A 25,401-nucleotide genomic window follows, 5' to 3' on the forward strand; every position below is an offset into this window, starting at 1 on the left:
CAAGATGACGTCAGACGGCACCCTGACGTTTCGACGGGCGTGAAGCAGGGCCTGCCGGGAATATTGTCAGAGACTGACAGAGAGGAGCGCCATATTGCGCTCAGCTGTAGAAGCAACCTGGGAAAGGCAGTGGCGAGGAATACAACTACGCAATTATCAAGTGCACAGACTAGTAAATGGGTGAGTGTCTCTTAACCCTTTCACACTGAGCATGTCGGTGTATTTTCGCACGGGGTGCATGTGAACTACACGTGCTGTGGAGGCCAGTCGGTCTGTTGGAGGCGTTTATTTATTTGAATATTGGTATGCGAGTGAGTTTGCAGGGATCGGTGAAATTGGGGAATAAACGTAGCTGTGAAGTGTACAGCCGGCTTCCAGTGCGAGAGTTAGGCCTTACTGACGAGACTCAGTCTGCCCAGCCCTTATTGGACCCTAAAGCAAAATAATCCGCGATGGATGCAGTGAGAGTCGCGCAGTGTGGGTTGGTCTCTATCTGGGGCTGAGGGAGGACTGGGGTGACATATTTGTAAATGTTGTGAAGACTGAATACGGAACAACCCCTAAACTGCGTGCTGTCCAGCCCACCTGATGATACAGGTCAACTTTGTGTGTCATCCGTTTTTTCTGTTCACATATATCATTACAAATGAATAACTGGGTGATGGCTGCGATGTTGTAATGTGTAGGCCTAGGTGTATATATGTAGTTGCATAGCTTAACGTGATGTTTAAATTCAACGTGATCTAATGATTTTTCAAATACTTTTCCTTCATTTTTTGTGACATGCTAATAACTAAACGCAATACATCGACATGTGTTGGTGAAATTTGTGAATATTTAAGTTGGCCACATCTCAGGTTTCCCCATTTCCTGTAATATTAAAGTTATACTATAAACAGTGTAGCAAAAGGGGACTATGGAAATAATTTACGTTTTTTAAGTTTTTAATTTAATGTCAATGATGTTATTGTAGCCTGTCTTAAATTATCAAAACTATCAGAAATCAACTAAGAATATATATTATGAAAAAGTTCAGGCAGCTGTAATGGAAGTAATACATAAACATAGTTAAATTGCTTTTCTGGATTGTATTGTGCTAATGCTTTATCCAGACGAATAGTGCAAACGACTGATATTTCCTTCAGCTTAACTAAGAGATATCATTGTTATTTTTTATTTTTTTGATTGGCTTATAATGCTACAACATTTTAAAATATATATTCTCTAAACAGGCTATTGTTTCAGAGAGGTCATAATCATATAACATACATTAATTAATAACAAAATAAATGAAGTGATATGATACCCAACCTGCCTACAGTAACAGTTACTGGCATCTGTGAAATTCTTTTGTTTTGTGAAATGTCCTTTTGGTTTAAATCTTCACTTATAATAATAATTTGTCTGCTAGGTATATAGTAGCCTATATGCTTAATTGTAGCAATACCTGTTTATGATCATAAATGTTCTGCTCTGATATACCACAGCAAATGCTTTATTCTTATTATTGATAAATGAGCATTAGGCTGTACATATCAAAATATAGATTTTCATGCGAGTGACATTTGATGTGTAATTTGGTAATCAAAGATTGTGAAGCATTTTAATTGAAGCAGAGAAACATATATGTGATAGCCACCTGGTGGTGCTATATAGCCTTTGAACACAGCCCTAACAGGTTCTCTATTAAGAACCATTAGGGAGCTCCCAGTAAAAGCTTTGCTCTGAGTACAGGTTAGGTCCTGTAGTCCAGACATAACCAGTTAAAAAGTACACTAGCTGACTCTCACTAGAGACTCTGTAAAATTGTCTGAAAGCTGCAAGACTTGAAAGTCCTACAGCTTATCTTAACTTGGTGCTCCACATTGATTTATGTGTTTTTTTTAGTTATCGTGTTATTAGTTACATTTGAATGAATTATCCCCACAATGCTACAGCTCCCCAACTTAATCATGTATTCAAATTGCACTCACTTGAAAGCATGAAAAAATGCCTTTTTTATTTTCCATTTTCAACTCAGACACAATGGCAAGCCCAGTTACAGATAATTGTCGAATGAAGAGTTACAAGAACAAGGCCCTGAATCCCCAGGAGATGCGAAGACGAAGAGAAGAAGAAGGAATTCAGCTACGAAAACAAAAGAGAGAGGAACAAGTAGGTCCAAGCCACCTGACTAAAGTGTAACCATTCCTGCAGCTTTCCAGAGTATTGTGTATTCATCAGCCCTATTAAATCCCATAATAATGCAATTCTGTCAGATTTGATACTATATGTTCCATAAATAATAACTGATTATTCATTAATCTTAATCTGTTGTTGACAATTGATTTACAGGTATGTAGATATTGAGAAGGAGTCACTGTACCATTTTCTACTCTTTAGAGTATGTTGTTTTCCATCTTTTTGCAGTTATTTAAAAGAAGGAATGTTTCGCTTCCTGCTAACGAGGATTCAATGCTAGAATGCCCCATACAAGATCCGGATGTAAACTCTACAGTGCCTATTGCCGATGTAAGTTGATGTCTCTTGGATGTGCTTTTTTTAATGATAATTTATTTCCAGTTAATGTAATCAGGTTTTCATTATGTTAGTTTTACTCAAACAGCCTTTAAACCTATGCAGTATATGTATTTGTATATAGCAGATAAACAGCCACAGATGGTGTTCTTGAAGACCGAAAAGAGCCTGATACACAGGGCCTTTTCATAGTAAGTGATGAGGTACACAAATTGGAGTTAGAAAAGTGCAGAGTGCTCACCAAAACACAGCTTCAGAGTAAATATATTTAATTACAATATATAGTTGGAAGATTTGAGGCTATTGTACAATAGGAAAAATATCAGTGTGCTTGAGAGCGATCATTTGAATCTCTTTATTTTTCCAGAAATTCTTTAGACTATAATGTGTTTTTTATATATATATTTAAAGGAAGGGGTGATAACGCCTGATATGATTCAGATGCTTTTCTCAGAAGATCCGGACCAGCAGCTCATAGCAACTCAGAAATTCAGGAAATTACTGTCCAAAGGTAAGAATTGGATATAGCATTTTAGGCTACATTGTGAATGGTAATACTTGTACATTAAAGGCAAGTATTCTGCAGTCAATTTTAAGAAATAATGAAAGAGGTATATAAAATGTCTTCAGTTACATCTATAGTTATACTTGTCAGATTGTAGTTGCTGTATTTACTTTAAAAAAAAAAATACATTAAAATACTGTATTTTCACCCCCAGAACCCAACCCTCCCATAGATGAAGTTATTCTTACACAAGGAGTTGTAAACCGTTTTGTAGAGTTCTTAAAAAGAAGTGAAAATTGTACATTACAGGTATGTTGCCTTCATTGTTCTTAAAAAAAGTGATAATGTGTTGCTTCTTTCAGTGATAGAACAGTAAACGGCTACATTTAGTAAATAGTCTTGTTTTCTGTATATTTTTCAGACTCTAATGTAGTACTGTACTACAAATTTGCATGTGTTCAGTTGAAAATGCTTTTAAATACATTTTGTATGACATTTATTAAAATTATTTTTAAGTATAGGGTACTGTGCAAGTTTTAGGTAGGCAACGGGTGGTCACACCAAATATGGATTTGATGTAGATTTTTATTCTGATCACCCACTTTGCATTTAGTTAATTGATAAGTATAATCTATTAACATGTCTATTTTAGAAAGCATTCTTACTTTACAGCATTTTTTTACACCTGCCTAAAACGTTTGCACAGTACTATACATACATGCTATATTGCCAAAAGTAATGGGGCAAGCCAAGGTCACCATCACTACCTTGATTTTGACTTAAATATTTTGGTGAGGAGCCATACATCCGTTTATTAAACTGCAAGTGTAGTAGTGGTTCAGGGATGGCAACATATCAAATATGTACTTGCCTGCTTAGAATCATGGCCTAGATCCATAGACTAGATTTGTGATGAACTGGAACAGCAAACCAGAAAGCCTGCAAATACCAATTATTTCATCTACACTAGAAACCTGCACAAGGAATGGCACAGTAATCCCCCAGCCATCCATCCAATAGATTACAACAGTAATTAAGGGCAAGGGTATGCCTATACTATATGAAATATATTATGAACAGCTGTCCTTAGTAATTTTCCAATACTTTTGTTGATATAGAGGATATTCACACACAGTTAATTCACTCAAGTAGCATTTTACTGTTTCTACTGTGTCCAAGTTAAATTAATGCATGCATTTACATCAGTACATACAGTTTGGAAAGGAAAAGTGCTTAGAGCACAGATTTATTGGTTGAACTGTACAGGGTATTTGCATTTAAAATGTTATGCTTTGTTTTTAACACACAATTAGTACCTAAAATGTTTTATACTGAGCTCTAGGAAGTGTATGTAGTTTCTAAAATATGACCCTTCCCTGCTGTCAGTGGGACATTATGAAGTAATGTTTCAAAGTATCGAAATGCATTTCACATGTTTGAAGAAGTATCAGTCTTTCACTACAACTTTGAAATGTTAAAAGAAAAATAATAATTTGGGTGAATTTACAGTTTGTATGCTTGCATCTTCTATGATGCACAGCCCAAAACTACCAGATTCTGTATGTGTTACTGTCTGATCTGTGATAGAACTGCTAATTGAAGTCTGCGTGTGTGTGTATGTGTATGTTTGTTTGCTTAAAAACAAGGTTTAATTATGTCATTTTATCTTCCAGTTTGAAGCAGCATGGGCATTGACAAACATTGCATCTGGAACCTTTCTACATACTAAAGTGGTTATTGAAACGGGTGCAGTCCCCATTTTTATAGAGCTTCTCAATTCAGAATATGAGGATGTACAGGAACAGGTAAGTATTTGTGACAAAAAAGGATAAACTATTGACCTTAGTTGATCTGTGTAGTTTTGTAGTATTTCCTGTTAAGTCAGGCACAATTATAAGTAGTAAAATAATTTGACCTGTTTCTCAGGCAGTTTGGGCCCTGGGCAATATTGCTGGGGACAATGCAGAGTGCAGAGACTATGTGCTGAACTGTGGAATACTTCCATCTCTTTTACAGTAAGTGCACTTTATATAAGCCAAATCTATTACATATGAGAAGTTCAGTACAGCTCTGTGCACTGGTGTATGTGTAATGAGTTCTGCTCCTACTCCTACTAGCAAAAATAATCATAACAACCTTTACCTTTAAAATATTTTTTTTTTCCATGTGGCTACCGTTCAGACCTAACTGTGAAACTGGAATATATAGCACTTGTGGTGGCTGGAGGCCTGTTCTGTGTGGCTTTGTTGTGTTGAGTTAAATTTCACTGTAGTGGTGAGCTGAAGACTTTTGAGCCACTATTACTATTGCATAGTATATTGTTTGCTGCCTGTATTAATGCTTTATATTCATAGAAATTAGAACATAAGAATTGAGAAGTAATTTTAAATATGCAAGTGCAAAACCACTTACTGTATAGGTGTTTTAATTTATATTAACATTAAATTCTTTCAATAAAGTACTTATTTTGTATTTATACATCTTTAATAGATTGCTTACCAAGTCAAGTCGACTTACAACAACAAGAAATGCCGTGTGGGCTCTATCAAATTTATGCAGAGGAAAAAATCCCCCTCCTGATTTTACAAAGGTAGGTTACCAGAGTACATTGATGGGACAGATTTTAATTGCTCACTTTTCTTATTTGCCTCTTCAGTTGATGGCAATTGACATTTGAGATGGATGCTTTAAAGAATACAGTGAATTCCTTAGTAAAGGGATTCTAAACGTCATACCATTTTGTTCTGGCATCAACCAGCTGTTTTGCGACAACGATAAGTAAATGCTGGTAATTTCCACAGTGCATATAGAATCAGTGCATAGTAGTACACTCATGACAAAATATCTAGACTGGAAATATTAAGACTAATAATGGCAGTCCAGGCAGACTCTGAATCAACATTTTGTCATTGTTTTGTTTAAATTAAAATGTATTAAATAGTTTTCTTTGTAATTTAGAAGTTAATGTTTGTTAATCATATAGATTTAAAAGGTCCATGAATTACACAGCTTGGTTACTCACCCTGACTCAGTTGTAAATGTTTCCAATTGTTCTTCCATAGGTATCACCATGTTTAAATGTACTATCGAGACTACTGTTCAGCAGTGATCCAGATGTTTTAGCAGATGCATGCTGGGCTTTGTCATACCTCTCCGATGGACCCAATGACAAAATCCAAGCAGTTATAGATTCTGGAGTATGCCGAAGATTAGTGGAACTTCTAATGTAAGCGGACTTTATTTTTAAGTTATTTCAATGTAACTTCTCCAAATGTATTTTTGTTATTACTGCTGTGTGGTTCATTTAGAAGTTCTAGATTTGGAATTCACAAAAGTATTATTCTTGTCACTATACAGTATTATATTTAAAATGTTATGTGTCTTTGACAGAAATGTCTTTACCTTAAATACCTTCTATCATTTGACAGGCACAGCGATTACAAGGTGGTTTCTCCTGCTTTAAGAGCAGTAGGCAACATAGTAACTGGAGATGACATTCAGACTCAGGTAACCTTTCACAAGTGTGCTTACCATATGGTCAATTTTGAAGTTAAATTCTCTTTGTTATTCTCTGGGGTTTTGTCTTTTGTTTTTTACTGACACTTGGGGATGCTCTCTTCTCCCTTATATAAACCACACATTTGTTTAATTATGGGCCTGATTGTTAATTATTTGTTATTTTATTCTAGGTGATTCTTAATTGCTCTGCATTACCCTGTCTTTTACATTTACTGAGTAGTCCTAAAGAGTCTATAAGGAAGGAAGCCTGTTGGACAGTATCCAATATTACTGCAGGGAACAGAGCTCAGATTCAGGTAATGAATTACTTTCCATAAGTTAACAGACTTGTATGTACTTTTTCAAAATGGGTATTTAAACTTGTCTAGTTGGATAGAGCAGAGATTCACAAAACAGTCCTGGAGTACCTCCTACCCTGATGGTTTTTGTTCTAACTGAGCTCCTAATTACTTAATTGAATCATATATTGCATTGCTATTTGCCAAAATGAGAACATTGTTTTTACTGCAGCCACCATCTAAACAATATTTATACCAGCCTCTTGACCAGAAACAAATTCTCATCATATTCAAACATTTGTTTCACCTGGAGAACTATACCACAGAAATAATTTTCAACATGTGGGATAAATAGAGTATTGTGCAATGGTTTAGCTCATGAACTGGTACAAATTGTTGGTCATAAAAACACACACACACACTCACACAACAATAGTTTCTGCTGAGAAATAGTTCTGTAGTTGGTTCACCCCTTGTTCATACAATACATTAACAACTGTATGTTTGCATTTTCAGGCTGTAATAGACGCAAACATTTTCCCAGTACTAATTGAGATCCTTCAGAAGGCTGAGTTTCGAACCAGAAAGGAAGCAGCCTGGGCGATTACCAATGCCACCTCGGGAGGAACTCCTGAGCAAATAAGGTATGGTAAATAAGCCACTTATTTATAAGGGCTGCAGTTTTATTCACATGGGCTTGCCAGATCACCTAAGAGCCTTACACTTCAATGGGGAATGGGTGTTGCTTAAAATAAATGGGTTATTTCAACATAAACAGTGCCTTCAAGTTGTTTTATTCATATTTAATATTTTATTTTCTTGTCTGAACAGGTATTTAGTGTCCTTGAATTCAATCAAGCCACTCTGTGACCTCCTTACAGTCATGGACTCTAAGATCGTTCAGGTTGCCCTCAACGGGCTTGAAAACATCCTCCGACTGGGAGAGCAAGAAGCCAAACAGAATGGCTCAGGCATGAATCCGTACTGTTCCCTTATCGAGGAAGCATATGGTAAGAGTTGGGTTGGTTTGGTAATTTGTCATTACTCATTAAATCCTGGTTATGTATAAACCTCAATTGTAATTTGATTACTCCAGTTTGGAGTTAGTCTTTGGAGAAAGGTAATATAGAATGGGTTTCTGCTAAGCTCGCACCCCAAAACTTTCCTTCATACCTTACACACAAGGGCTAAGATTAAAAATACTTCTTGGTAACTAATAACCATTTTGACCTTTAGGACTGGATAAAATTGAATTCTTACAAAGCCACGAGAATCAGGAGATCTATCAGAAGGCCTTTGACTTGATTGAGCACTACTTCGGTGTGGACGTGGAGGACTCCAGCATCGCCCCCCAGGTGGATGAGGACCAGCAGCAGTTCTTGTTTCCCCAGCAGGAAGCCCCAATGGAAGGATTCCAGCTTTAACTTCACCCCCTGGTCAACCTGAAGCCCTTTCAGTTATTCGTGCACCAGGCTCTCCATGTTGTCGAAGGTGAACGCTCTACTTTGTGGGGTGACACCAGAACCACAAAAGAAAAAAAAAAAAAAGAATTTAGAAGTCTAAATGTGAGGCAGCTCAAGCACCGTTTGGGTGGATTTTCTTTTCTTAGGGCAACACTTAGCATTTCTATTGCATTACTTCTATATTTTGCCTTTGATTTTGGTTTCCCCTTAGTGTGATCTGTTAACCCTACAATAGCAGCTAGGAAATGTATATACATATGTAAAGCTTTTTTGTTTGTTTTTGTATTTTACATAGTCATATTAAAACTGAAACTGTTTAACACTGGTATCTGCACATTAGCCTCTGAACCCCTTCAGAATGTAAACTACCTCTATCACGAACCAACATTTTAAATAGGATTACAAGAATACATGTGCATCGTGGAATGATTAAGGATACATTCACATCAAGGTGAATTCGAATGTAAAAATGTACAATAAAAAGGACATACAATAGGTATGTATTGAACCTGATTTCAATGAACAATAGAGACTGGATTTCTCTTATTCAACTGCATGGTTTATTTCATGCTTTGTTTATAAAAGTTACAGCAACATATTTTTTTTAAACCATTCAACCTTATATCTATAGCTGATTCAGAATTAAATATATATATATATATATATATATATACCAGTATGATAACACCATTTAGAGTTCAAACTTGAAAAGAACAACTGCACTTCATTGTCATTTTTTAAATTGAAAATTAGGATTTGCATGGTTTGTACAGTATTTTGACCATGCATTTGACATTCTCTATTTACCTTATTTATTCTGTTGAAAGAATCCTTCTGCAAATTAAGACTTCTTTTGAATAACTAAAGTACAACATACTGCTATGCAGCAGTGCCACTAAACATTTTTGTTTGCTGAAAGATATTTGCTATAGTTAAATTTCATTGCTTCATTGCTGTTCATTACTTTATATTAAGGTAAAAGGCAGAACAGTAGACAATTTTTTTTTAATGGATTCAGTTAGTAACGACAGAATATTTGCTTTCAGATGTATTTATTTTCTATTTTTTGGAATGATCTCTTAATAATTTTGTTTCTCCTGAGACTGAAGCTAAAACAATGAACTTGACTTTATGGATGTGCATGAGCCATGGCTTCATTAGCTACTATAATACTCCATGCATTTACAGTTTAGCTATATCAATTTTAGTTGTTAAATATTTATAAATGCTTTGTATATTATATATACATTTAAGCAAAAAAGACTTTGTAAACTATAAAAACATATAATCTAAGTGATATCGATATCCTAGTCATTGTTTAATTTGTTATTGATAAAATAACATTGTCTTCCTTTAATTGTACTTTGTGACCTATTACTTTAAATCATTGCTTAGATGATTTTTTATCTGTTGGATATCGATGTCAAAGTCATTTTCTTGGGCTAGCTGTAATTTATATGGGTAACTTAATATTTGGAATGTAAAACGACCGTCATCAAGAACAGTCAAAGTTTTAGTTTGGTTTTGTTTTCTCTCATACTGTGAAAGTGTAATATTTTGTTTTACACATTAGCTAACATTACCTTGTATCATCTAATTAATGTAAAATTTAAATTTATAGGACTGTTTTGGAAAAAGAAATGCACAAATAAAATGAGTGCAATGCAGTGCTTTTATAACTGCATATTGCTTCTTGTTTACTGAGTTTTAGTGTCAAGTATACCTCACCTTTAGAGTTGCATTGTCAATGTTATGAGTAACTCAACAAAGCAGAAAATGTGAATTTACATTACAATCCGTTTTTACATTTTACTTGCTTTCTTCCCCACATTGTGTGGGGAAATTGGTCTACTATCAGGTTATGACTACTGTATATGCACATTGCAATTCATCTTTGTGTTATGAATTTATTTCTAGAGGTAAAGTTAATTTATTGGAAAATTATAATTATTTACTGATGCCTAATGAGCAGTGGAAACACGCTACTCAAATTGTGATTAAAATATTATCAGTTTAAAAGTGAGGATGTTCTCATAATTTAAAGCCAAAAGTTACACCATAGTTTAAAATTAATTATATATTTGTATGCACTTACTATAACTTTTTATCTGTTTTGAAACATGAGATCCAACCCTGTCATATTTATCAGCTATGGCATAGCCTTTTTACCCCCATGTGTATGCAATTAAAAGCATAATTGTTTTTCTTTTATCTACTTTATTTTTCACCCTACTGTTGAAATACACATTTTCGTTTCTGTGCATGTTGTGTAATATGATGAGTTTAGTTACATATAAGAATAGACTTGGTTGATACATTTATTAAATATATATATATATATATATATATATATATATATATATATATATATATATATATATATATATATAAATAAAACATATAAAAACGTTAACACATTCAATCATGTATAGTTTTGTAATATTTTTCATGTTTATACTAATTTAGTTTTTTTCACTCAAAATGTGAGGTGCATAAATTTTGTATTTTTGCTTAAAATACTGTTTGTGGCAGCAGTCGGGTCTGCTGTAGCTGACCTCAGGACTGCATTTTCAGCCAGTGTTGTTTCTTAATATAAAAGAGAGAGAGGGCTGCCTCATGATAGATTGTGAGATTTCCTGTGTCTGTAATAAAGCAATCAAAACACCATCAAATGGTATCTTTGACTTCGGAATGTGGAAAACAGCAGGATTTCAAACAAACAATAACATTATTTCACCAAATTGTTATTTTGAGTTATACAGATTAAAACAAAATGGCCAAAGATGAATACACCTGTATTTCATGTGTAGTTAACCTTTAACACTAGTAGGCACATTGCATAGGCAGATTGTCTGATTAACTGCATTAGAATACCTTGTGGTCTTCCACACACACACACGCACACTTTCAATTCTACATTGTCATTTGTTCTACAAAACCCAGGTTAAATTATGTAACCATAAACCTAATGAAAGCTTGGCTGTTTTCACAATACACCATCTGGGTTGAACTGTCTAGTAGTGAAAGCAGCTCTAAACGGTAATTGCTCTAGCCCTCGGTGGTAGATGTAGGCAAAAAGTATTAAAATACCCCCACCCCCCCCATATTGTTTATAGATCTATTGCATTTTTTTCATAACACGTAAAATGATGTTAAAGTTATTTGAATAGATGTAGGTGCTTCCTGTAGCCTTTTAATCAATTTATGAGCATTTCCTTCACACACCCAACTCTAGTTTATGTTGCTTGTGATTTTTTTAACGTTCGTGCCACTAATTTTCTATTTAATTGAATTTAGGGCCCAGTTGTTCAGAAGTAATCTGATCGGATTTCGGCTATTGGATTGGATCAAATCTTCAAAATGGTTGTTCAAAAGAAAAAAGGATTCTGAAATCTGAAATTAGATCACTTAATCCAGTCTTTGATCTGGATCTTACCTTCAGTATGTGTTGTTCACAAATGTTTTGTTGGATTGAGATACTTTTGATCCAAAAAATCAGGATTATCCTGATCCCAGCAGAAGGGTGGATTCAGGGTGGATTTCAGGAACAAAATGTAATAAAACTTTAAAATTGGTCAAATAATACAACATTTATATCATGCAGTATATATACATTTATATTTTGCACTTGGATTTGTTTAACCGTAGAAAAAGTAGACATTAGACTACCTATTAAGCCTTTCAGTACAGTAAAGTTAAAAAATAATATAATTTTAACTGTCATTCATCACTGTATATTAATTACAATGACACAATCATCAGAGATGAACCAGTCAAAAGTAGTTTCTAACAATTTCATCCTTTATTGCACGTCCAGTCAGTCCCTCATTCTGAGAGAACGCCGGCTGGTCTGGGTCTTCAACAGGATTAGGTGCATCATAAACAGAGAGGGACATTGCGCCTGGCAGCGATGTTGTGCATTACAATACAGGCAACAACTCTGAACGTTCTTTATTTTGTTAACTATTGGACATTTGGCCTTTTTATGATTTAAAACACATGTTCAAAATATCCACAATGTATTTGTGAATAATGTATATTTGTTTTTATTTATTTGCTGTGGGTCAGATGAGGGGTCTGACTTTAAATGAAACTGAAAATAGAAGAGGATGTTTGTATTGTTTTATTGTGCTGTTTTCTGTCTCTTCAAATAAAAACACTTCAAGTGACCCCACGCTGGCTATTCTACCTGTTGTTCTTTACATAGCTAGTAGCCTACATTATGATATGTAGTCCCATTTAGAGCACTGGTAATCCGGATTTGGTAATCTTGAAAAGTTTGTATCTGGATCAGGGTGATCCAATCCAATGTTGCTTTGAAAAACTGCCACAAAAGTAAGAAGGATTACCTGATCCTGGATAGCAAAAGATGGGATTTCCAAATCCAGATCATTTTGATCCACACTAAACTTTTTGAACAACTGGGCCCTGGAGATTGTGATGGCCCAGCAAAAACTGATTTTCTGCTCCCTTATAAATTTGATCATTACTTAGATGTGTGCTTTAGATTGTCATCCTGCTGCAAAGTCCAAAAGCCATAAAGATATGTACATCGCTAGACAAAAACTAAACAAATGAAGGAAAACATGCAGTAAACATGCCTTTCATTGCTTGTTTTGTGGTCATGTTACAAATGTGTGTTCTGCTGGTACAGAGGCCCATCTTACTGATCACTGCTCAGGAAAATCGGTGCAGATTCTGCTTTGAATCTTGCTGAGCATGAGAGCAACACTTGTCCCCAGAAGCAGTTTTGATAAATCTGCTGTATTTATAGCAAAGTCACTGATTCATGACATCGCAGACGTGTAACAGCTACTTAATATTAGATTAGCAGAACAAACAAACATACACACAAATAATAATTCGTAGTACAAATTGAAAGCATCTTACATTTTACATCCAGTACTAGGTTCTGTACAGTTAGAAATAAGTAATTGCTTCATAATTACGTGGCAGGTATCACTTTAGGGAAGAGGAACAAGTTATATGTATTTGATGATGACACAGATTTTGTGTCACCATGATATAAAATTATTAAATTTAACACAGGGTTACATAATCTCTGACACAATGGCCAAACAATGGACAACTGAAAAGAACAACACGAGTCTAGATGCTCATCTTACCTTTGATGACACTTGTAAAGTATACTTTTGTATTGCTACATAACAAATTTCATTACAATTATTTATTTCTTTATTTATTTGTCTGGTTTACAGATGTTGAATTTATTAGACCTTTTATACATCGATTGAGTACATTGTTTGCTATTGTTTGTCAGGCGTCTTCCCTGGCTTTTGCTATTGGCTTTATTCGATATAATGTGCCTTGCCTCCTCATATCCAATAATAGTGAGCTGTTGGGTAGCTGTTGATGTGGTAAAATGTAATAATACATGTGAAGGGTTGATATAGGGGTAGGCCTACATCAAATTTTGCCCCGTTGAAAACTGCTTTTTGAGCTGTGCTTGTTATATGTACAAATTGACTGGATGCATATGTGTTTTTAATATTGCTATAAATTAAAAATATTCCTCTTAGGGTTTTCATTGGTTTTATTGTGCTAGTCTCCTCCACTGGAATAAAAACAGAAAATGTGTCTGAGACCCCTGAACCCAACCGCAGCTCTACCGCTGAGCTCCTCCTCCAGACACCAGGTGGCGCTGTGAAGATTCTAACTACGCACTTCCGCTCAAATCTGAGCCAACTGACGTACTTCCTGTTTCCGTCTCCGCACATCGGCGCAAACACTGGAGCTGGCCGAACTGTTAGCGCTCTCAGTCCGTTTTTCATTTTGATTACTTTGATGAAATACACGTATTTCACATTTGCACGTTTTAATGTGTTGTCCGCCTCCAGTCGCGGTGCAGTGCGCTGTGTAACCGGGTAGCTGATCCCGGGACAGTGCAGGCGAGGGGCGCAAGTGTGATTTTAATCCGCAGTGCTGATCCTCTCCGTTGTTTGTGTGTTGTATGTATTTGAATTGAGTTTAATGAGCAAAGACCTGTGCATTTTATATATAGTGTTTAAAAACAGAGCCCATTCGGATAGGTCTGTCCGACAGGATCAGCTACCTCGTCCTTAGCAGCGGCACAGCAATAGTGTTGAAAAACCGCTGGTGGCCAGTGGAGACAGGTGCTTTATGTCTGACGGGATGAGCTGCCTGGTGTTTTCATTCAGGGCAGCCCGTTTTTTCCAGGCTGCTGGGCCGCTCGTCCTGATCGGGAAGCTCAGTTTGCAGGATCTGTGCAGAAAAGCTGGTGCTTCTACCCAGTGAAAGCGCTTGTCTCGACACACCCCTCCAAAATGGCATCGACGTCCTGCCGTAGAGCGCAAGGAGCACTTTTAATTAGATCAGCTTTTGTAGAGGATGAGTGCCGAGCGATCACGGTGTTGATTTGCATCAGTCGCAGGTCTTCTGTCTGAGCGCTATATTCGGTCTGCACGGTGTAACTGGCCTGATGCACAGTCACAGTACCGCAGGCTATATGTTTTGCTAGTGGCGCTTTCCTATACTCGCAAATATCGGCAAATCTGCTGCTACGACGTTATATGCAATTTAATGAATAAGTAATCCTGTTGTCTTCGTTTTATATACTACATTATTATGCAGAGATCCCCAACGCCATTGGTGCTGTGGACTACAGTCAGATCCCCATCAAGGCACCCTCAGGACCATGAAATAATTTCACAGAATTAACGTACAGTTGCTTATATATTTGATGATGACACGGAATGTGTGTCTCCATTATATAAAATAAATACAACCCTCTGGAATCTGCGAGACAGAGTTGTACACTGTTAAAAACCTGACTGATGATTTTATTGATCTATCTGTGGAAAATAATTAAATAATAATAATAATAATAATAATAATAATACAAACAAATAATAATCAACAGTTAACTAGGGTTGGATAATCTGTTTGTCACAATGGCCAAACAATGGACAATTGAAAAGAATAACACGAGTCTAGATGCTCATGTTACCTTTGATGACACTTGTAAAGTATACTTTTGTATTGCGACACAACACCCCCCAGGATTCATCCTGAAACATTTTAAATATCTAAAAAATGATGGACATTAGATGGTCACGAATGATGGTGACATGCGACTGAAAGCACTTTAAAATAGTAATACTAATAACACTGTACTTCCACACAGTGAAAGAATGGAGGATGTGATGGCTGTTTATTTTGTGCTGTGAAGAAAACAGTACAGCATGGGTAGTTATTTTTTTGTTTTAATTGTATTGTTCAACTTGACCTCAATGCAGCTGTACCACTTTTCTGTGCTCAAACAAAAAGCGCATTTGTGTGCTGCAAAATGAGTCTGTGTATCTCCTTTCATGAAGGTCACTCTCACATTACTTTGTGACAAACACGTCTGTGTTTAAGACATACAAGGAAAAACAAGGAAGTTTTACTGACGGTTATTTTATTCTTATTATTTCTACTTTCACAAGGATTCCTTTGTTTTTTTTTTTTAAATATGTTTTTGGGTCACGGTTACAAGGTAAATTATATGCCGAAGTACGTTTTGTAAGATCACAGTAGATGATATAATACTGAGTAGAAACATAAACCCCAGTTTAAGATCTTTACTCTAAGGTTACAATTACGATATTGAATTTCAAATATAACATTGCTGGTTTAAGAATGTACACCTGTTCTTTAATTGCATAGTTACTCAGGTTAATGTGTGAAAAGTTCTAACCTTTATGCTAAGTATCCGTATTTCCTTTTTCTGCTTAGTCTGTACTTTAAATTGAAACTACCTTTTTATATATACACGTCACATGCAATATGATATATCATGATATATTCATACTTTGCATAACATAAAATGAATGTAACTTGATGACAGATCCGTAACAGTATATTTGTTTAAATGCTTTCTACCTGACGCTTCTTCCCAAGATTTCGAGTTACGAAAAACTACGCAAGTAAGACAGGGCTATTGTATATTCAGAGGTGTAGTGAAACATTGAAATCATCAACACATTCTAACAAGGATCCAGATCCGTTTACAGATATTGCAATTACATTTAATTTATGAGCAAGTAAAAAAACTTGACCACATACTTTTCAGTCCGAAGCTTCAGAATGTAAATCAAGCTACATCACTTATGTAAAAATACAATATTGCCTCAAATAAATATAATACAATATCACAATTAATACTGATCAAATACTAATTAAAAAAGAATGAAGAATACAATTTTAAGCATTTCAGTATAAATAAAATACTTCAAGACATACTTCAAAAGGAGCCTCCACAGGTCAAATTATGGAATTGTGGTAAAATAATGAAACTTACAGACATTCACTTTAAATGTAAGTGGGATATCCAATAGTATTTTAAACATTTTACTTGATACAATTATTGTACATTTTATATCATATGGTAATACAAACATTTGATCAAAATTATTTTTGCACGTACACATGTATGCTATTAGGAAAATTAATACATACAACAACATACAGGTATTTGGTAGGGGGAACTCACAGTATCTGCTTAATTTCCTTAACATAATGACATTTTCATGTGATGAATAAAATGTCTGCAGCATCCAACCACACCTTCAACAATCCAAAACAAATACATTTCAACCACATGAATGGCCTGCTTCCATTTTCCTTTTCCTTGGAAAACCATTTCTTTTAAATTCACTGATTTTACTAAATTTACTAAATTTTGTGAGACATTCATTATTTATGTACAGTAAAAACCAAGACTTATTATTTGAAATTTCTATTGGAATAACAAATAAGTAATTATGTTCATTTAAAGAGGGCTAATACATTTCACTGAGGCACTGTTGTTAAAACAAGACTAAAGTTTCCTTCAGATACTGGAAATTCTCTTACGGCGAATAGCTGTTCCTGTATACTGACTCTTTGTAAATTTATCAAAGTTCCCAAAACATTCAACACATTTGATGTCAGATACTAAGCAGAAAGGAGTAGTTGTGGAGCATGTGGAAACAGCAAGTGAATTGATCGATGAAGTTCTGATTGCTGTTTTTGAGCGCATCATTTTGGAAGAATATTCAAATAGCTTCTGACGGAAGACATCTTTTGTGTTGTTTTGCTTTTTAAAGAGAATGATATAACACTTTGGGAAGAAATGGCAGCAAAGAATACCATAGTTTGATATCAATATGACAACCATTTCAACAGCTGGAAGGTATTTACCAGAAGTAGTTACGTAAACTGGAATGAAGATAATCCAGGATATAAAATATAAAAGCATACCAAAAGTGATGAATTTTGCTTCATTGTAATTTTCAGGTAGTTTTCTCCCCATGAAAGCACATACAAAACATACAAAAGCAAGCAAGGCTATATAACCCAGCATAACACCAAAAAATATGTAAGACCCTTCATTGCAGTTAACCAAGATAGTGGTTTCCAATACAATTCTCTCTTCCTCTGGACTTTTCAGTATTAACCACAATGTGCAAATCAGACCTTGAATTCCCACACAGCATGCAATGATCACATAGGGCTTATTAATTTTTTTCAAAGCATTTTTTAAATCAGGCTTAAACTGAAATGCTAAAATGATTTGTAATGACTTGACTAAAATACAGGAGACACAGCAGGCAAAACTTAAGCCAAAGAGGACCTGCCTGACTTTACACTTCAGACTAAAAGGATGCCCTACAAAAAAGACAGAACTGATGAAGCTGGACAACAATGAAAGCAGAATCATGTAAGAGATGGGCCCTCCTGATGCCTTAACTACTGGGGTTTGCCTTTGCTTAATAAATATGATCGCAATGACCAACACAGCCAACGTCCCCAAAGCTGCGATCCCCAACAGCACCATCGCAAAGCCATTATTCCATCTGAAGTGCTCGACTTGTTTTGCAGTGCAATTTGAACTTCCATGTGGAGACCACTCTGTAGATGTATTGCAGCTGAGACACTCATCCATATCTAAAACACAGACATGAAATATTCAATGCACAACATGAATAAAGCTGAATAATATAACCTGTATACAGCTGATCTGACTGCTATAGTGTAATTGATAATGTCTTTCTAATTTATACCAGCAGGGGGACTTACTTTTTATGTGTTATTGGCATTATATGTACATATTCATGCATGAGACATTTTCTCCAATCCTGTAATGAGGAATTTACATTTTGATTTCTTAATAAATAAGCAGACATTAATAAAACTGTATTTCATGTAAACATGTCAGGAATAGACTCATTTAAAAAATAATAATATATGTTTACTTTTCAGTTCCTGGTACTGCTTGGCATTAGTCTGATATATCCCAAATATATTTGATTAGATAGATATATAGATTGATTGTTTGATTGATTGGTTGATTGATTGATAGATAGACAAACAGACAGGAATGCTTACCCGTATCATTAGAATAATGATTATCTGTACAGTTGGTACATTGGTAGCAGCAGGTGTGCTGTCCTTCAGATGTTTTCTTAAATTGGCCAGGTTTACAGCTCTCTGAACATTTTGAAATTACACTCTAGAAAACAAATAATAAATAAAAAAATCTGATAACTCTGATAATTAGTGCAAGCATTGCTTATTTCCCACCTTGGGTTTTATGAGTAACTTTGTCAACTTAAATGTAACATCTATGAGAAGACACTTGTTTTGATGTTTGTCACTTGATAGCAATGACAGGTTGCGAATGCAACCCCGGTTATCTGAAAAAGGAAGCACTGCCCAAGGGGGAGGGGCACTTCTGTAGGAACTCGATCAAAAACGTCACTCTATCAAAGCTGCCATTGGCTCCTGTGCCCGTCACTCAAACAGGTCCCTTCCCACTTCCGGTTTGTATAAAAGATGACGTCTGCACAGGTCCTTCCTCTTTTGCCGGGAGCTAGGACCCTTGGGCAGTTTGCAATCTATCGTTATCTTTCAAGTCGGAATCATTGCACTAGGGGGAGGGGTTACTGTATAGCAAATCCGTCGCAAGGGAGGAGGCAGCGAGTGGATAAGGCGACCACTAGGGGCCTCAGTAACACAACTCCAGACAGTTTCCCCAGGGGCCCCTTGGGGCCACACCTGGGCCACCCAGGAGCAAGGACCGCAGTCACGCTCTTACTAGGAACTGTCTGCAATCTGCATGTACAAAGCAGGGCTACAGAGGTCAACTCTTACGCCTTCCGCTTACAATAGCAAGGCCGTCTGCTCTACTAGTACAGCTAGGAGCGAGGCCGTAATCTACTTGCACAATATATGGCGCGGGGCAATCAAGCAACTTGTGCGCCCTCTGCACATAAATGTGGCAGTGGACCCCTGATCCACAGGAGCGAGGCCACAGACCCACTGAAAATTTGAACATAATACACAGCTGGCTAGTCAAATGAATTTCCAAGTTGAACACAATAGTATATACAGTGTGGCAGCAGGAACAGTCATGCTGCCTCCGCGCAGCACAGGAGCATCCTCACTCAACTGAACAGCACAGAGTGGACAGCTCCCCTGTGCTCTTAAATTTACAATTTCATACGAAGTATATACACCACGGGGCATGTGCCACATGCGGAACACAGGAGCAGTTGACGCCTGTTGATTTGCACAGCTAACACAGGGCAACAACAGCTCTACCATGTGAACAAATGAAGTATGTACACAGCGGAGCACTAGAGTCAGCTCGAGTGCCCTCCGCTGAGGACAGCAGCAGCAGTCCCCCTGCTCCATGGCGCACATGCCAGAACATGCCACAGATCGACTGACCAAGGAACTATATACACAACAGCTCGAGTGCCATCAGCTGGGAACAACGGCAGTCCTGCTGTTTACACATAGTATATACACAGTCCGAGGAGCACTGCTTGGATGTTGATGTGGAGGGCCTGCGTGGCCTCGGACTCCACGTCCATCGCAGAGTGCTCCACAACCTTGCCATCACTCAATGGAGGGGGCGGGCTGGCCGAGAACAGCTCCTCCTCCATGAGATCCGCCTCCAGCTCAGATCCCCCGTGAGAGACAGGTGGTCCTCCTTCCAGGCGGCCTGTCTGCTGCCTCCCTCTGGGGCAGACGGACTCCCCTCTGACTCCAGTGGCATGGTGTGGGCCGACGGTGGAGTGTCATGGGTTGGGGACGGCGGGGGTTTGGGGTCTGTTGCACTGCATGCAGAGTGCAGATTTGGTCCATCCTGGTATTCATGGCTATTCATCCATCTGTCAGCCGTGGCGGGAAGAGGAGGAGGTCATAGCGGCGCGTACCACGGGCACATCAGGCAGCTACCATAGCAGATGCGGCCACGTTAGCAGACAGATAGACAGGGCATAGGACCTCTCCACACCGGCGGGGGCGAGAGGAGGAGGGGGGTCTCTCCAAGTGCGCACGCGTGTGAACCAGAAAATGTGTAGCGGGGCGCCGGTCAGTGTTTGCACCAGGGGGCACACAACAGCTGGGACACCGCCACAACAAGTAAAGCGCCTAGAGGGACTCACCGCTGTAAGTGCATTTCCACCTGGCAACGTTAAGAGGACACAGGGGTTTCTATGCACACAGCCTTGCTGTTGCCGGACAGAACACTGTGTATCCAAACCAGTGGCGGAACTAGAGTTTTATACATGGGGTGGCCATGGGGTGGCCAAGGCTATTTCAAGGGGTCCATAGACCATGACAGAAAATTAGTAACTCTAACCTGGCATCTAAGGAGGATGAATGAATCCTATGATTGCTGATTAGAGGTAGAAGTGATAATTCACTAACCCAGAGTTCTTCAATGTGGCAGATAGTGTGGTCCAAAAGGGTCACTTCACTAGAACTCTTTAACATACTATGAATAGTCAGTGTCTCTACCTCAGAACTGCAGCTCAATTTCTCTCTCTCTCTCTCTCACACACACACACACTGTACTGCACTCACATACTGGAGAGACTTGGGTCACTCTGTTTTCATGAATATATAATCTGGGTCTATAAGTGTTGGACATCCAAAATATTTTCAGAAAATTATGCTCCAGCACCAAGGAGATGAGATAGCATGTGTGTTACATAAATTGCATAGTTTATTTACAAAGTATGATATCTCTCCATTTCTTTTCATGTTTCATTGACCCTATGCAAAAATAAGAGTCTATGGTTACATCTAAGTATCCAATTACCCACATTTTAGTCCAATCTCAATCTTAATTAATCCTAAATTACAGTTAGATCATGGCTAGCCCTACTCTGCAGAAAGTAGCGTGTGTTACTAGCACAGATGTAAACATAATGATAAGCTAAATTGGGAACGATCTCTCTTATCTGATTAACTTGTCTGTTAATGGAGTCAAAGGTCTAACGTTAATTTACACAGCGACTCAACTTTCGTAAAAGTTGTTCAGGAAACCTAAACCCGATGCTAAACCTTAAAACTTACTTCAAATATGATGTTTTCACCAATCGCAAAAAGAGCTCATGGAGCTGAGTAAATATTCTCTCATTCTTCTGTATGCTCTCCATATTTTTCTTCCTCTGTATGTTCTCCTTATTCTTATTCTTCTGTATCTCGCAACCACCGTTAATATTCTCTCTTCCTCATCCTCGATTTGAAAAATACGCCGTTGAACGTCAAAATAAATGCTTCTTTCAGCAAGAGGTGAAATGAGATGCCAATCAGCTGCCAGTAGTGAATGAAATTCCCCCCCGGACACCCCTCTGGCTCTGCCAGTGATCCAAACACCAGAGTGTACCGCATAGGCCCATAGGCTTAACCACACTGTGTGTGCCTGGGTTTCCTGGGACACCGGGTGACGCGGAGTCTGGGGGCCGAGGGTAGTACTAGGCCACCAGCTGAAGCAGAGCCTAGAACCAAGGCCACATCAAGCTGAGAGAGCGAGATCTCCTACAGCCGCAGCCGCGGGCTGTAGTGCGGGCACGAGTGGGCACGATCTCTTACGACAGGCCGAGGCTTAGGCCAGGCAGCCGGGCCTCGGAATTTTACTGCCACTGCTGATGCTCCTGCTGTGGAGGAAAAAGCCCTGTGGACAAAAAAACAATACAGCAAGCATTTGGATAATACAAGGCACTATAGTAACACAACTATTATTTAAAAAAAAGCTCTATATGTGAACGAAACTGAAATCGAAAGCGCAGCTGGATCTCCAGTGCGTGGATGGAACAGAATTGGAATTAGCTATTAATATAACTAATAACACACAATATAGAGACAGATGTGTAGCGAAATGGTGGTGAACAAAACATTTAGTGAAGCCAGTCAAACCGAAATACTAGGGTCTATTGCAACAAGACAAGACACAGAGAGCTCACGTTCTCAGTCCAGCGAAGAGGCAAAAGAGGAAGATTTTATACAAACAGGAAGTGGGAAGGGACCTGTTTTGAGTGACAGGTACAGGGTCCAATGGCAGCTTTGATAGAGTGACGTTTCGATCCTACAAAAGTGCGTAGAAACCCCTCCCCCTTGGGCAGTGCTTCCAACTTGAAAGATAACCAAACCTTTTAAGTGTATTAACTGGCACCCAGTTTATTTGTAATACTAATACTAATACTAATACTTGTTATCTCAAAAGTGGGAAAAGATGACTTGTAACTACAATCCATGTATTTGTAAGAGGTGAAACCAGAGCAGATGAAGCTGGTTAAGGTGGCTGGGGAGCAGCTGGACAAACTCACCCTGAGGTCAAGTTCCTGCTTCTTGGCGTTGCTGCTGAAGATGAATGTCTCATTGTTGATATCATACTCACTCACTGTATTATCAACATCTATGTCTCCATTGAAGGACTTCCATACCACCACATTGTAGCCCAGGTTAATGTCCCCATTTGAATCAAATCTGAGTGATCGTCCATTTTGTTCAAACTCAGTTTTCTTCAAAGAAATAAGTAACTAAAATATTTGCATAGATATTATGTAGATTAGAATACAATCACTCTCTGGAGTTAAATAGACAACATAACATCTTTGTAACAGCCTAAGGTCAGCTCCTGTTGCAATTTTTTAAATTATGCAAAATGTGTATTTGTAGATACCTGTGTGGGACACCAAGAATACCTATTAATTACTTTGCCTTTTTATTTTTTGTTTAATAATAATATATATTTGTTTATTTATTCATTTATTTATATATTTTTTATTTAAATAAACTCTAAAGATATAATTGAAAGAAAAACAAATTTACCTCATAGGGATGAATATTGGCAGGTTCTTTGCAATTAGTTTCTTTGCAGAGGTCCACAACAGCATTTGCAATAGCAGAAATTGCCATCTGTATACTGTATACTGCATCACGATGTAAGTTGTTTATCAAGACATTGATTCCTGATTCCTGTGTGTTCTTTATGTTTGTAGTGTCATTCAAAAACACATGATCTGTGTGGTCACTTAAAAAATCCTTCAATATACCATCATTAAGACTGCTGAGATAATGCTGAAATTGTGTGATATTTCCCGTCTTAAATGTAAATCCAATTATTTTTCCAATATTGGTTAGCTTTGATTTGTGTATAACTTCTTTCGACATGGACCAGCTGTCACTAGCAATCCAGATTTTGCCTAGAGTTTCTTCACAGAAAGAGTCAAATATTTTCATCATATGCGCTGGCTTGGCAAAGGAAACTATGACATTTACTCTTTGGTTTTTGCGGATGGTGTTTATAGCTTGATTTATCTTAGTATCTGTGTTCTTGTCAGACAGAAAGTTAGGGAGGAATACTTTGAATGCCACACAAATCCCGAGTTCAGAGGCTTGGGAAACAAAGCTCTCTATCGCAGAGCGGCCATAGTCTCCATCAGTTGTAATGAATCCAATCCAGTTCCAGCCATTGTTCTGGATCAGATTCACCATTGCTTTAGTCTGGTGATTGTCATTTGGTACAGTTCTCAAAAATGCAGGGAAACGCATTTTATCACTGAGGATTTCAGCTGTCGATCCATAACTAATCTATAAAAGACAATGAAAATGTGGTAAGTTACAAATGCACGATTGTATTTCATATATTAACATATCTTAATGACCAAAACAGCAGATATCTGCAAGTCTAGTAGTTTACTAGAAAATTGTCATTTCTCAAACTAATTTCCAACATGAATAAGTTGACCATTGAAATATCATCATGTAAAATTATTTGTGAGCTTAGAGACTTACAGAACAAGAAATTAAACTTTGTTTTGTTTCTATTCGGTTGTCTTGGTAGGTTTGGCACTTCATGAAGGATTGAAGGCACTGGAGTGTACAGGTGTTTTTCCACCATACACACACACACACACACACACACACACACACACACACACACACACACACACACACATTAAGGATACAGTGATTAATCCAATTTAAACTCACTTGTGGAATCAGCTCCAAATTTAATAGATGTGCAACAGCTATTGAAATTTCAGAGTAGGCTTCTCCCACCACAGCCTGCACTCTGACGGGGGGCTCACTTGTGTTGTAGTGCTCCTGTGCGCAGCTTCCAGGATAGTTCAGGAAGGCCATGGTGGCCCTGATTGCAGTGGAGACATCGGAGCACGAGTCATAGATTTCATACCCCAACATAAGTCCATTGAGCAGAGACGAGTTATTAATAACTTCAATAGCATGTTTCATAGCCAGCATCCGGGTGAACCCTCCAATGTTCAATCTAAAAGCACAAGAGGAAAACATAGCTGAGATTTGAATTATAAAAATGAAAATCTGATTTTAGCAAAACAAATGGCAAAATCATATCATATTATATTAAAAAGCATCATAATAAACTGTGAAAAGGAAGAAGAGATTAAAAGGAGATATTTACTGTACTGACACGATCATGATCTGTATTGAATATTTCATTATATAAACTGAATCCATTTTTTTATAGACATAAATGAATCCTTAAATTATGATATCTATACTTACGAGTTACATATAGCAGGTTCTGGTTTTGTCACATTCATTGACAGAACAGTTTGCTCATGAACTGGGAACAGTCCACCGATGATAATATCCCCAGGAGCTGTTACTCCGATAAGCCCTGGAGCATCGGTGCTAGCTTGGCAGGACCTTAAGAAAAAGATTAAGCATGAAATCCAAACATAGCATGCCATCTCTCCTTCCTCACCATGCTCCGGTACACTGCACACTACTGAAGCCTTTTCTGGACGTCCCCTTTTAAAATGCATGCTGTTTCCTG

The 25,401-nt window shown here is 37.4% G+C and overlaps 2 protein-coding genes across 2 annotated transcripts; one reads left to right on the forward strand and one right to left on the reverse strand.

Moving 5' to 3' along the window:
- Positions 1–56: 56 nt before the first annotated feature.
- kpna5 (karyopherin alpha 5 (importin alpha 6)) lies at positions 57–12,456 on the forward strand. Its single transcript, XM_066702730.1, has 14 exons — positions 57–180; positions 2,021–2,154; positions 2,410–2,511; positions 2,929–3,028; positions 3,237–3,331; positions 4,696–4,827; positions 4,949–5,037; positions 5,513–5,612; positions 6,085–6,248; positions 6,451–6,529; positions 6,712–6,837; positions 7,336–7,463; positions 7,651–7,829; positions 8,056–12,456. The coding sequence occupies exons 1-14, from the start codon at positions 177–179 to the stop codon at positions 8,241–8,243; spliced, it is 1,620 nt and encodes a 539-aa protein (XP_066558827.1). The 5' UTR covers positions 57–176; the 3' UTR covers positions 8,244–12,456.
- Positions 12,457–17,027: 4,571 nt separating this feature from the next.
- LOC136748753 (G-protein coupled receptor family C group 6 member A-like) lies at positions 17,028–24,853 on the reverse strand. The gene is made up of 5 exons (XM_066702768.1): positions 24,576–24,853; positions 23,862–24,173; positions 22,907–23,119; positions 18,672–18,795; positions 17,028–18,230 (listed from the first exon to the last, which is right to left on the reverse strand). The coding sequence occupies exons 1-5, from the start codon at positions 24,843–24,845 to the stop codon at positions 17,134–17,136; spliced, it is 2,016 nt and encodes a 671-aa protein (XP_066558865.1). The 5' UTR covers positions 24,846–24,853; the 3' UTR covers positions 17,028–17,133.
- Positions 24,854–25,401: the final 548 nt, after the last annotated feature.

Source organism: Amia ocellicauda, chromosome 1, assembly GCF_036373705.1.
Source record: "Amia ocellicauda isolate fAmiCal2 chromosome 1, fAmiCal2.hap1, whole genome shotgun sequence".
In the NCBI taxonomy this organism is placed as follows: Eukaryota; Metazoa; Chordata; class Actinopteri; order Amiiformes; family Amiidae; genus Amia; species Amia ocellicauda.